This window comes from Trichoderma ghanense (genome assembly GCF_004382785.1).
Source record: "Trichoderma ghanense strain CCMA-1212 chromosome Unknown scaffold_2, whole genome shotgun sequence".
Taxonomy (NCBI): Eukaryota; Fungi; Ascomycota; class Sordariomycetes; order Hypocreales; family Hypocreaceae; genus Trichoderma; species Trichoderma ghanense.
Genome location: NW_027395665.1, coordinates 628476 through 641849, shown reverse-complemented (window position 1 = coordinate 641849; position 13374 = coordinate 628476). Strand labels below are relative to the sequence as shown.

Here is a 13374-nt window from a genome sequence, read left to right as displayed (position 1 = left end):
ACGAGCTGGGGCGATTCTATTGGAGCTTTGGTTCTGCCGTGCTTTTTCGCCAGGAGTGGGTTCGTCCGTCTTCTCTTATCTTCTGACCGCAGGTGGTCCAAGCTGTTGGGATAATAGAGTAAGATGCTATGAGATAGTCGTTGAAGGAATCCCTCTAGCCATCCAGGTGAAGGTAAAAAGGTCTGATCTTTTCTAGATATTGATCTTTTATGTATGTTCATTCAGTCTTGTCTTACATGTCAGCCCTTTACTACGAGTTGACTGCTGGCATCGTCGCTCACAAGCAGCTTCTACAGTTCGCCTCCGACCAGACTTGAAGCATACATATCCAGCCCAATATCCAATGGCACCATCTCAGAGCGTTCAAACTCACAACAAGAAAGCAGCGTTAGGAATAAAACGGCATATGATTTTCCTCTTCTCAAGCTCTAACTCAGCCAGTCGCCCAAGATACATGCACCACTTCGTGTCCGAAACAACCAAACCATTTTACCCGCCTCCACCGACAAAAGAGCTTTTTTGTTTTGTTTTCTTCTAAACGAGGAGACTAGTATTATACACAATACACACAGGGAATTTTAGTCACGTCCCTCATCGGCGGACCTTGGTCTCCGCAGGAGGGTCATAGACGAGCTTCCGGGTCTTGAGCCAAGCCCACTTGTATCGCTTGACGTAGACGCTGATGGCCCACAGGGCAGTCGTGGCAACCAGAACCTTCATACCCATCTTCTTGCGGTCGTCCATCTCGGGCTCGGCGGCCCAGTTGAGGAACTCGACAACGTCCTTGGCCATCTGCGAGGTGCTGGCGGGGGTGCCGTCCTCGTACTCGACAAGGCCGTCGTACAGGACACGAGCCATACCAATGCCGGTGCCGGGGAAGTAGGGGTTGAAGTTCATGCCGGGAGCGAGCTTGACGCCAGCCGGGGGCTCCTCGGGGTAGCCGGTCAGCAGGCTGAAGATGTAGTCGCAGCCACCGTGGCGGGCCTTGACGATCAAGCTCAGATCCGGGGGGAGAGCGCCGTTGTTGGCAAAGCGAGCGGCCTCGTCGTTCTTGTACGGAGGAGGAATGTAGTCGGCCAGCTTTCCGGGTCGCATGGGGATCTCGCCCTGCTCATCGGGCTCGTCGGGGTACTCGTTCTCCTCGGCCAGGGCCTTGGCCTCATCGACAGTCAGGACGGTGCCGACAAGGGCTCGGTAGGGAACTCGGCTGAGGGAGTGGCAGCTGGCGCAGACTTCGCGGTAGACCTGGAAGCCACGTCGGAGACTATATACGTCAAAGCCGGGTGTAAGCAGTCGAGCTCTTCCACTGGGGGGGAAAATCTCGGGTAGAGAAACAGGGTCTCATCTTACGCCTGGTGATCAAAGGACTTGAGGAACTGCTGGTGAACCCAAGGGTATTGCGTAGGGTGAAGGCTGCCACCGATTCCGTTAGCAATTGGTCGTCTATGAGGTAACCAGCTGGAGAAGCAGTTTTATGCCGCATCAGGCACAGATTGGCCAGGATGCGGCCAAGTGCTTCCTGTCTGGGCGACAGGAGAAGAAAAGAACATACCCCTCCTCTGCAGGGGACGAAGCAAAAGCCACGGGTCCGTAGAGATGGTAGTACCAGGCCATGGAGCCGGCGGCGAGGGTGGTGGAAGCAATAGCGGCGAGGTTGAGGCGCGCGGGAGAAGCTTCGGCAGCACCCGAGCTGGTCGAGGCAGCACGCTGTTAAGAGACGAGAGAGAAACATGTCAGCTCCAGGACTCGTATAGAATGTGATTTTGGCATGTCCGTGATGCGACGGAAGCCTCTCGGGAGGGCAATGCCTGCAGCCTCGCTGCGTGCGGCCAGCAGCTGCAGTCCTCGGCAATGCCTTTTTTCCCTCCCCAGAAGCTCGTGGCCCGTTGGTGCTGCACCCACCTTGGAGACGTTGACGGCGGCGTTTCGGAGCCCATTGAGGGCGCGCGCCGGGCGCAGAGTCGACCTTGCCAGCATGATTGGCAAGCTGTACCGAAGCCGCAGGGGGAGCCGCAATCACAGTATGAGGGCGATGGAGTCGATCTCGGGATCCAAAAGGGCTCAGCGGGAGAAGGTGATAACTTCGAGAAAATCCATCGTTCCGAAATGGGCCGACGCTGATTGGCTCGGGTCACGTGCTCGTGGGATGTTCTGGTGCTGCCAGCAAAGTGGGGCCTCGATGATGCTGGAATGGTGGACGTCAGTTCCAGGTTAACCACGGAGTACCTTCGTAGGCAGAATTACAGCGACCCTTTCAGCAGCGCCAGCCCCCCCAAAACCCGCTGGAACACTCCCGCTGCAGCCAGCCGGCCACAGGCCCTCGCCAGCACCTACAGGGCCTTCATACAGCGCCTGTAGTACCCCCATATCAATAACCCGCCCACATCACCTCAGCCTCGTCCTCTGCAGGTTGCCAGGCAAACCAACCAAATGCCCGCCTCTTGCCCCGCCCCCACCATTCAAAACAAACCCGTCAAATCATTTTCAACCCTCGCGGCGCCTCACCCAAAAAATCATCCACCCAGGGCTCGCAGCCTCCCGATTCGCTTCTCCGATCGTCTCTCTTCCCTCGCGCTTCCCGCCTCTTCTTATAGCTACTTAGAACATCATCATACTATTTCGCTTCCGACTCGACAACCTGCACGCTCTTCCCGCCTGCAAAATGGCCGATTCCAAAGTCTTCTCCCTCGAGGGCAAGGGGCTCAAGCTCGACACCGCCCAGGACATCGAGCCTCACCTTGCCCCGCTGATCGCGATGGACGACGTCGAGGAGGTTCGCTTCCTGGGCAACACACTGGGCGTCGGTGCTTGCGAGCGCCTCGGTGAAGTGCTGGCCACCAAGAAGACCCTCAAGGTAAGTGGACGAATGCAGTCTCCCGAGGGCGGCGGCGCTGGTGGAACAAAGGAGTCTTGGATATCGCATAGGTGGCTAACAAAGGAAACCAAACCTCTCCCCAGTCCGCAAACTTCGCCGACCTCTTCACCGGCCGATTGCTCAACGAAATCCCCGCCGGCATCTCTCACATCCTCACCTCCGTCCTGAACCACCCCAACCTCACCACCATCAACCTCAACGACAACGCCTTCGGCCTCAACACCCAGGCCCCGCTCGTGGCCTTTTTGTCCTCCCACGTGCCCCTGCAGCACCTCTACCTCAACAACAACGGCCTCGGCCCCCACGCCGGCATCCTGGTCGCCGATGCCCTCTCGGAACTCCACGCCAAGAAGGAGGCAGCTCGCAAGGAGGGCAAGGAGGTGCCCGACCTCGAGACCGTCATCTGCGGCCGGAATCGACTCGAGAACGGCAGCATGGCCGCTTGGGCCAGGGCCTACAGCCTGCACAAGAACATCAAGGAGATCAAGATGGTGCAGAACGGAATCCGCCAGGAGGGCATCTCCCGCCTGCTTAGCGAGGGCCTTAACCACGCCAGCCAGCTCCGGATCCTCGACCTGCAGGACAACACCTTCACCATCATGGGCGCCCGAGCCCTCGCCAAGGTCGTGCCGACCTGGGCAGACCTGCAGGAGCTCGGCATCGGCGACTCCCTGCTGAGCGCAAAGGGCAGCCTGCTGCTGGCTGCGGCCCTGGCGCTGGAGAAGAACAAGAAGCTGGAGACTCTGCGCCTGCAGTACAACGACATCAAGGCCGAGGGTGTCCGGGCCCTTGCCAACGCCGCCAAAGTCGCCCTGCCCGCGCTGAAACGCATCGAGCTCAACGGCAACAAGTTCACCGAGGACGACGACGCCATCATCAAGCTGCAGGAACTCCTCGAGGAGCGAAAGGAGCAGTTTGCCGGCGACATCATCATTGAGGACGAGTGGGGCGTCGACAGCCTTAGCGACCTCGAGGAGGAAGAGAGCGAGGAGGAGGAGAGCGAGGAAGAAGAGGAGGAGGAGGAGAAGGAGGAGGAAGTCAAGGAGAAGGCCGACAAGCTCATCAAGGATGCCGAGGAGGCCCAGGAGGAGCCCGTTGCCCAGCGTAAGGATGCCGAAGTGGACGAGCTGGCGAAGCAGTTGGAAAGCACTCAGCTCTGATGCTAGGCGAAAATCATGTTCCTTTTTTGCTTGCTCTTGGTTTCCCCTTTTTCTGTTTCGTTCCCGAATTGACTTATTAGACATTTCCGTACACAACACTTACACTTCCCTTACACTTACACTTCCCTTACACTTACACTCAGGTTGAAAAGAAGAAGAAAAAAAATCGATACCCCCCCTTTAGAAGTTGGTAGCTCTCATGTCTTTTGTCTCGTGTATCATACAAATGTAAAGTAGATTGTTAAAAATGATTGATTGTCTTGAAACGCACCCCCCATAGGTATTCATCACGAAGGATCTGATGCTACGCGCCCTTGATGTAGGTTGAGATGTAGATTCACACAGGGGGAGAAACATTTGTACCGAATAAAGTCAAGAGGCACGTGTGAAGTTGATGAGATTGGAACAAATATATTGATAAGCCTGTAGATACATGCATTGACTCTACGTTCGAGGTCTGAAGTGATGATGGAGCCTCTGACCTTTACATATGGAGAAAATCTGGGGGAAAGGGGGTAAAGACAGGAAAGGGAATACATACCTCTCATACCACACCACATCATTCACTGGAAGCCTCTAAAGAAAAAGCCGTTAGCTCTCACTGATATGATCACGGGAAAGGGGGGGATTGGGGGCGCGGGGTCCTTGGAAAAGGCCGCACAAAGAAGAAGAGTTTAGAGGGGAGAAAGAGAGAAGAGTTTGAAGAACAACATGAGTCCAGAAGTATAATCCCAATACCAGCCGCCCGTCCAAACTACCCTCCCCTAACCTCTTAGCAAAGAACGACATATGAAGACCTTAACTCAACCATCCATGACCGACAAAGAAAATAACCCTCCAAAAGCTAGTCTCGCTACAATAGCGAGCCGCGCCTCCGGCCACCGACTGGCCATGACGACCCATTGCTATATTGCAGCCGCTAAAATTACATATCCATAACGTCCACCGCCTGACTCCGGTGATGTTCAAACGAGCCGTATTGCTCAGCCAATGCCATTTGCAGTTGATGTCGGGCATAGTCAGCGCCAAGATAGACGGGGTCTGTGGCGGGTGTGTAACTTGGACCGCCGATAGAAGTGCCAAAGGTGCTGTAGGCATCCTTTGGGCGAGAGTTGGCCTCGTCACGCTCTCGCTCTCGTCGCATAATCTCCTCATATCCGGACATCATGTAGGGTTCGCTCTCCTGGCTTTCTTGGTGAACCCACGTCCCGTTAGCTGTCTGCACCGTCGTGCCATCCAGGCTCATGACGTGGTTGTGCTGCTGTTGCTCGTAACGGACTTGAGCCAGATGCTCTTCCTGCTCCATCGTGGTGCTGCTCCAAGCGAGAGCCGGGACATTCCCGCTGTTCGGTGGGCAGATGCTCCATAGCTCGACCAGGCGTCTCTTCTGAGCAGCATCGGCTATGCGGAAAAGTTGCAGTTGTGAGGGCGTCAGTGCGGCAGGGTCAACGCCGTGTGTTCGCAGTATCGTCTCTGATGAGACAACCTCGCCCTGTGGGGGCTCCGAAGACCGCCTCTGAGCGTCTTGCGCCTGGAGTTGCGGCTTGGCGATGTGCGCAGAGTGGTTGTAGTGCTGTGATATGGAGTAGATGATCGGTTGTTTGGCCTGTTCAGCGACAACCATTTCCTGGGGCATCTCCTTAGGAACCGCCTCCGGATTGAACGTCATGTTCCGGGAGAAGAGAGCAGCGAGCTCATCGTGAATCTGCATGTTGGTCTGCAGTGATACCATTGTGCTGCAGCATCGAAGAGTTAGTTGTGTTTCTGTAAGAGTAGAGGATGTATGTCTGTGTTCAAGTATATGATAGGGCAACCACGGTTCAGCAGAGCGAGACTTGGTGAAGAGATACTTGGTGACTGTCTTGACAATGATGGAATGAAGAGCGCAGCAGTACAAAGAAAGTGACTTGAGGATACCTGATGGTGTTCCAGTAAGGTAATCTGTCAAACGAGATGCTGCAGCGTTATAGTGCTCGGGTGAGGTTGGTTTGGAGGCGTGTGAATCCTTCCGATTGGGGGGGGCGACGGCTCAGTTGGGTATCAAGGAGGCAAGAGAGGGAATATCTTTGAGTGAAGGGCGCCGGAACTGTGACAGCAAGCAGGAGGCTGTGTGAAGGAGAAAGTTGGCTTGTTCTATTGCACTACACTAAGGATAAAGTCGAGGCGAGGTGAGAAATGGGAAGAAAGCAAAAGCAGACGCAAAGCAAAAGATCGAGAAAAGCGAGGAAGCAACAAAGAAGGAGTCCGTTTTATCAGATTCCTCTCTGGGCGGCTGCAGCTTCAGGTTCGTTCGTGCCTAGAAGCGGATACTGCAGCGTGCTAAGGATATTGGGCTGCAGGGTCGCAAGACGGACGAGGGGGTCAACCGACAGCTCAGCACAGCACGGGTGCGTCTAGCGGCAACTATCGGCGGGATGCCAGCGAACAGCGGTGATCGTTTCAAATTGGAGAAGTGGAGGCCAGTCGAAGCCGGTGCAGGTCGAAGCAGAAGCGAGAAGCACGAGAAGCTGGAACCGGCGGGGTAGAAGCGGGAGAAGACGCAGGAGATGCAGAGGAAATAGCCGCGAGGGGGGAATAGAGCAAGAATTGGAGGTTGACGGAAGCGAGCAAAAGGGACGCAAAAAGGGAGACGATTGGAGATGGTGTTTTATAGGGGAGGTCATCAAACAAGCGTCGATGAGTCGAGGAATGAATGTGTCACTGATACCTGACACGTGGGGAGCGCCTGTCGTGCTCAGCGGGAAGGAGAGAGGCAAGAGAGGGGCGCCGGGTCATGAGGAAGGTGCAGACGGGCACGTTGAGTGGCTGTGACGCAACTGGACTGAGGCATCCAGGTACAAGAGCGGCAGGTGGATGGACTTGTAAGGGGGGAGCGGGAGCCCAACAATTGTGCGGAGGAGGCGAGTATCGGGTACCGGGTTGGGCAGTAGCGACATCGCGGCAGCGGCTTGAGGACAGGCCTCTGATGCGTTGGTGATGATGCCGCGACTGGATATCAGAGTCGGGACTGATGCTAAAGGAGTATGTGGCTTGCTTTGTGAAGTGCTAGCATAGATCAATACGACGGGAGCAATTTAGCAGACCGAGACTAGGGAAGAGATATGAAGGTGTTGCCTCTAGCAGTCATGCTATCACGGCGCCGTTAAGATGACCATAAAATTGCGTGGCAAAATTCGGAGCAAACGGCCCCTATCTATCGCTCATCACACTCGACAAAATAGATGTCACAGCAAAGGTGCAGCACTTGAGAAGAGGTTGCATCCTTCATTCAACCCATGTGTCAGCGCCCACGTTCATCCCGCGCTCTCTGCGAGTCGCAATCCAAATATGCGACGGGCGACTTTGACGTCGAGCAGCCCTGACTCCCAACCGAACGGAATCTTTGCTTCTGAAGCCACGTTTGTTTTTATGCACAGTCGCAACCAGTCGAGTACAATACAAAGAAGATGGCAGCAAGAAACACCATTAACACCATCAATGACACCGAGTTGTCCTCCAAACACTGCTCGTAGCGTGATAGCGTCATTCACCCTCATCCACATCCCACCCTCCCTCCACAACGTTCAATATGCAGGGATCGTCCCAGCCAGACGGATGGAGCAAAGCTGTGGCGGTGTCGATTGCGGGATGCACGCAAGCCACTCCCGCCATCGCCACGATTCCAGCCTTAGCTAAGCACAGCCCCACAGCTCCTTAAGTAATCAAACCACATGTGGCTCACGCCAGCCCTCGGATTGTGGCTTGACCACCTCATCCTGTGGCTCGGCTTTTCTTTGCGCCTCAGGCACCGCTGCGTCCAGCCTTGTGCGGGCGGCTCGAAGTGCAACTACGCAGCTCTCAGGCTGCCTGGCTGGAGCTCCAAGCCAGACGAATCTCAACCGCAGCCCCTCCAACGCCGATTGAACCTCCCACGACCATCGCCATTCCTCTGTGATTACCCTCTCTCGTTTCTTCCCCACGCAGCAAAAACACAGATCACAAGCCAATCATGGTAAAGTCTCCAACTCACCGAGATTGCTGCAAGCGCCAGTTCACTTACAGCAAAGCTACCCTTTGTGGTCTATATCTGAGCTGGGAGAAAGCTAACTCGGGGGCTTGTTTGCCATGCATCTCTACAGACGTCGATCGGCACAGGCTACGACCTCCTCAACTCCATCTTCTCGCCTGATGGCCGCAACTTCCAGGTCGAATATGCCGTCAAGGCGGTAGAGAACGGCGGCACCTCGATCGGCATCCGGTGCAAGGACGGCGTCGTCCTGGCCGTCGAGAAGATTGTCGCATCCAAGCTGCAGAAGCCCAATGCCAACAAGAGAATCGGCAGCGTGGACAGCCATATCGGAGCAGTATGCTACAGCTCGTTCCCCATGAAAGCTCCCAAGCAAGCAATTGCGTGTGCCTGATGCTCACCGTCGTTCTCCTCCTTCTAGGTATACTCAGGCATGATCCCCGACGGCCGCCACTTCGTCGACCGGGCTCGAGACGAGGCCCAGAGCTGGCGCCAGAACTTCAAGACCCCGATCCCCACAGCCGACCTCGCCTCCCGCATGGGCGGCTACCTCCAGGCATACACCATGTACGGCTCCGTGCGCCCGTTTGGCATCACGGCCATCATCGGCGGCGTCGACACCTCAGAAGAGACCCCCGTAGACGGCGAGGTCGGCTCAGGGCCCTCGGTGGGCGCCGGCGGCAAGGTCCCCGGCAAGCACGGCGGCCCCTTCCTCTACATGATTGAGCCCAGCGGCCTGTACTGGGGCTACTACGGCGCGGCGACGGGCAAGGGCAGGCAGGCTGCCAAGGCGGAGCTGGAGAAGCTGGATCTGCCGGCCGGCAACATCACGCTGCTCGAGGCTGTCAAGCAGGCTGCGCGCATCATCTACATTGCCCACAAGGATAACAAGGACAAGGATTTTGAGCTGGAGATGACCTGGATCAGCACAGCCGACGGCCCGACCAAGGGGCGGCATGTGGAGGTGCCCAAGGAGCTGAGGGAGGAGGCCGAGAGGTTAGCGCGAGCCGAGGACGAGTCTGACGACGAGGAGGAGGAAGAAAAGAAGGACGACGACAAGATGGAAGACTAAATAAAGGAGTTTTACGTTTGGTTCTTTTCAAATGTTTAGGGTGTCCGGGGCAACACATGTATTCTTCACAACAAGAAGGCTCATAGAGAAATGCTTTCCTCTGGATGAATGTCCGTTGGGACGCGACGTGCCTCGTCTCTCTTATGCTCTATTTGCTACTCTATTCCATTGAATCCTCGCATGACAGAATCTAACCTACACGGGTATCACAATTAACGCCCCTGAGAAGCGTGGTTCTGGCACCAGTTGTTCCAGTCCGCAAAGAACGAGCTCTGCAGCTTGGCCTGGCCCAGCACCCAGTCCGACTGCGTCTTGGCGTACACCGCCGCCACTCTCTTCACCAGCTCCTTGTCCGTGGCGAACATGGCCGACGCGACGATGAGGCTTGCGGCGCTGGCGGCCTTTGCGAACGCGTGCGCGTTGTCCTTGCCCGCCTCCTCGTGGACCTCGACGAGCACGGAGAGCAGCTGGTCCGCGTCATAAGCCGGCAGTGCGGTCTCCGTAGCGCTGCTGCTGGTGGCGGCGTTATCTTTATCCTTGATGCCGCTCCTGGCCTTCTTCATGCCGCGCTGGTAATTGAGGATAATCTCGCACGCCCGGCTGGCGAGCGTCTTGGTCGTCGTCGTCCGCACGAGGTGCAGCAGCGGGATGAGCAGGGCGAAGCCGAGCGGGCTGAGGACCTCGTTGCGCACGAAGATGTCGAGCAGGTCGAGGATGCGGTGCTTGAAGTTGACGACGGACTGCTTGGCGTCCTTCTTCTGCTTCTTGCTGTCCGGGCGGGCCTTGGCGCGCTGCTTGAAGACCTCGGCGAGCTTGTCCTCGAGGGCGAACATTTGCGAGTCGGACATGTCGCCCTCGTCGGCGGAGGACTCCGCGTCGGCGTCCTTGTCCAGGCGGTGGCTCTTGAGAATTTGGCCCATGAGGTCGTCGAGGTCTACGGGGATGGGCTTTTGTTTTTTATTGGCCTTGTCTTTGTCTTCCTCATCTTCGTCGTCGTCGTCGTCGTCTTCATCATCCTCTGCATCGTCATCGCCATCTTCTCCATCAGCGTCTTCGAGGTCGACAAACTCGACATCAGAGTCAATCTCGAGATTGGACAACTCCTCGACATCATCATCATCCTCGTCATCTGAGGAGCCTTCATCAACGTCCATGTCGTCATCCTCCGTGTTGAAGAGCTCCTTCTGACCCTTGGCGCTCTCGTTTGCCGCCAGGGGGTCAGTCAGCAGCTCCAAGCCGCCAGCTGAGATCTGTGAGGTGAAGGCTTCAAACACCTGCTGGGACACCTGCCGCATCAATGAGGAAGGGCGAGCCACCATGGAGAGCAATATCTCGACCAGGAATTCTGAGCTTCCGGTGTCGTCGCCGAGCTTGCCTTCTTGGAGCCTGTCGTGGAACTGAGCCAGATCGTCGAGTACTTCCATGGCGTCGGGGTCTTGGTTGTATAACTGGAAGATTGAGATGGCGTGGAGCATGGCCAATCCTTGCGTCAAGGTCTTGTCGTTGTCTGTCTTGATCTTCTGCTTCAGCAGCTTCTGCATTCTTGACAGTGCGCCGTCAATGGCCTCTTTGATCTCCTCAGACATGGTCACCGCACTTGAGTCGATGGCGGCAACTGCCTGACAGAATGTGACGAAGTCGGCAGTCTGTCGGGTCAGCTTCGCCAGTGCAGATTCTAATCGAGAGCGGGCTAGCTCTTGAATCTGCTCTGTCAAGACATCTTTAGGGATGTCGTCTGGCTGCGAGTAGGCAAGTCGCGATAGCTGCTGCAGCGTCGCACTCAGAGAGGTGCCCTTCAGCTTGTCAGACTGGGATTCCTTCGTGCTGAAGGAAGCACATGCAGCGAGAACCTTGGAGAGGTAGTCGATATGTACTCTAAGTATGGTTTGAGCCTCGCTGACTTCCTGTTGAGAAAGACTAGCGATAGGAGCCAGGATAATCTTCAACGTCGCCTTGTCATTGTCCGAATTGAAATTCTGCAGCAGTTTGTCAATCGTCTTCGTGCTAGTGCGCTGATCAAAGTTGTAAACGCCATTCCTGCTCAGAAGGCTTTCAAGGACAGGAACCAGCGCAGTGGGGTGAGAAGATACTGCACCCTCAATGGCTTTTAGTGCCTTGATGGCTGCTCGATGTAGGTAACGATCTTCCTTTGCGGCTTGGTTCATGAGAGATGTCATCAGGTTTTTGCTGAACAGGATCTGCAATAACGGGTGGTGCACAATGCAGCCTTCGAGGAACTTTTGGAAAACAATGAAGCCCTTGAACTTTTGGCCATCAGTGGCCTGCTTAGAGAATAAACCATCTGGACCTTGGGTTAGCTTTTGTCCATATAACGTGTATGCGAGGATAACTCACCATCAACAACTCGGCCCCAGAAGTGAGCAAACTCTTCGACCTCAGTCTCTCCAGTCTTGAGATAGTGGTTGAGGATGAGATCCCAAACGAAATGCAATTGAGCCGTCCAAGTTGCCTGCTGGTTGTTCCTCGAATTGCTGGAGGAATCCTTGCTGGTGTCATTGAAGCTTTCCTTCAAGATGGCAGTCAAATCGCCGAGAGTCTTTCTGGAGAGGGGATGCTGCCAGGGCTTGACTTGGAGATCGGGGAACCGGCTGAGTGCAACCAACCAGACAGCAACTCCTTCGGCAGTCTTGGCCACGCCTGCATTTGAAAGCCTCTCAAGAGTGGCCTTGGCCTGCGCCTTATCCATCTGCTGCAGTGCCTGGACGAGAACCCATCCGCATTGCGACTTGAGCCAGACCTTCTTGTTGCTCAACTTCAACAGCTCCTCCAGTATTGTGTTCCATCTCGAGGGGTCCGAAAACAGAGTGCGGCTCTTAACGAAGCACTCGAGGCCGAACAGTTGGCCCAAAAAGATGTCTCGTTCTTCCTGTCCAGGGATGTTGCCGACAATCTTGGCCTTGTCCAACAGGAAACCCAGCACGACGTCAAAGGTCAATCCGCTGTATTTTTCTGCCAGACTCAGCGCCTTGTCTCCAAACAGCTGACTGAGGATCTCAGTAATGACGAGACTGAAGCCAATGCGCGAAGCATTGCGACCGCTGGAGAGTCCTCGGAAGAGTCGTCGGTCGAGATGCCTCTGCAGCACTGGTTCGGCAACGCCCTCGCCGCCGAGGAGCCCTGATATGATGCAATCAGCGGCCTCTATTCTGTCGTTTTCATCCTCGCTGCCGAGGAGCTCGTATAGGAGGCCCTCGCGCTTTCGGTCTTCGAGCGTGGGCGATTCGACAAAGGGCGTCTTATCCAGGGTTGGCTTTGCGGTTGCGGTTGCGGCTGCGGTTGCGGCGGCAGGAACGGGGACCGAGGCGGCATTCTTTGCCTTTTTCTGTGAGTTTGGGGGCGCATTGGCGGCGTCCTTGCCTCCGCGCTTCCTCTTGCTGCCCATATTGAGATTTATAGCAGATTCAATGTGAAAGTGCAATGACAATGATGTCGTGCTGTATGCGACACTACAGTGCCATTATCTTTCGAGATCGATTAGAAAATTCCACGATAAAAAGATTCTGCCGCAATACACCGCTTTGATGCCCCACCAGTCGGGTCCCACACTTATCCGCCTGCGAACATTCACATGTTTCTATGCCAGGACTGTTGCTGAGATGCTTTACCAAGTACAAGACACCAAGTACAAGAATGATGAAAAGTGCAAAATAGCAACCATGGAAGGTTTAGAATACGAGACATCATCGTCAACAAACTTAGCTTTTGAGTTGTGGCAACAGAACTTGTGAGACGGAAGCTACATCTGTTGGTACTTGATCATAATTTCACCAATGCTGCCGGACGTTTAGGTACGTATTCGCTCTAGGTACCTTAGGTACCTAGTTCTGCTGCCGCTTGTATAAGTAGGTATCTGACGCATCAAAACCGAAGAGAACTTCATGCGTCATGACGACAGCGCTGGTTAACATACACGTCCATGATGCCAGATCAATCAATATCGTGAGGCGGGCAACAGACTCATACCTTATGCATTCGGACGAACAACTTGTATTCTCACCAAGAAACGACATGATTGGCTCAAGGGTCTTTCAACGGGAAAGTACAAGTACGTTGAAGCAGCGAGAGCACGTGACTTCGCGGCTGAGCAGCTCTGGTTGCCGGGCAGATTGCGGGGTAAAGCAATCAAGACGCGCCGGCCTTGTTTACTTGGGCACGAGCACTTGACGACGCGCGTTTTTCTATGCCGCGCCTCTATTTCCTCCTGCATGGCAGTGGACTGTGGTTCTCCGCTCTTCACAAT

At 55.2% G+C, this 13374-nt stretch overlaps 5 protein-coding genes across 5 annotated transcripts; 2 read left to right on the top strand and 3 right to left on the bottom strand.

Annotated features, from left to right (window-relative positions):
- Positions 1–591: 591 nt before the first annotated feature.
- On the bottom strand, positions 592–1987 carry CCMA1212_002601 (uncharacterized protein; the record flags this gene model as incomplete). Its single annotated transcript, XM_073699981.1, has 4 exons — positions 1903–1987; positions 1553–1707; positions 1351–1413; positions 592–1264 (listed from the first exon to the last, which is right to left on the bottom strand). Exons 1-4 carry the CDS (start codon positions 1975–1977, stop codon positions 592–594), a joined length of 966 nt encoding a protein of 321 aa, XP_073561649.1. The 5' UTR covers positions 1978–1987.
- A 675-nt stretch (positions 1988–2662) lies between these two features.
- On the top strand, positions 2663–4035 carry CCMA1212_002600 (Ran GTPase-activating protein 1; the record flags this gene model as incomplete). Its single annotated transcript, XM_073699980.1, has 2 exons — positions 2663–2854; positions 2959–4035. The coding sequence occupies 2 exons, from the start codon at positions 2663–2665 to the stop codon at positions 4033–4035; spliced, it is 1269 nt and encodes a 422-aa protein (XP_073561648.1).
- A 925-nt stretch (positions 4036–4960) lies between these two features.
- On the bottom strand, positions 4961–5767 carry CCMA1212_002599 (uncharacterized protein; the record flags this gene model as incomplete). The annotated part of the gene is made up of 1 exon (XM_073699979.1): positions 4961–5767. The coding sequence occupies one exon, from the start codon at positions 5765–5767 to the stop codon at positions 4961–4963; it is 807 nt and encodes a 268-aa protein (XP_073560975.1).
- Positions 5768–8023: 2256 nt separating this feature from the next.
- CCMA1212_002598 (putative proteasome subunit alpha type-7) lies at positions 8024–9113 on the top strand (the record flags this gene model as incomplete). Its single annotated transcript, XM_073699978.1, has 3 exons — positions 8024–8026; positions 8154–8378; positions 8463–9113. 3 exons carry the CDS (start codon positions 8024–8026, stop codon positions 9111–9113), a joined length of 879 nt encoding a protein of 292 aa, XP_073560974.1.
- A 212-nt stretch (positions 9114–9325) lies between these two features.
- Positions 9326–12516, bottom strand: CCMA1212_002597 (DNA polymerase V; the record flags this gene model as incomplete). Its single annotated transcript, XM_073699977.1, has 2 exons — positions 9326–11415; positions 11469–12516. The coding sequence occupies 2 exons, from the start codon at positions 12514–12516 to the stop codon at positions 9326–9328; spliced, it is 3138 nt and encodes a 1045-aa protein (XP_073560973.1).
- Between the last annotated feature and the right edge of the window lie 858 nt (positions 12517–13374).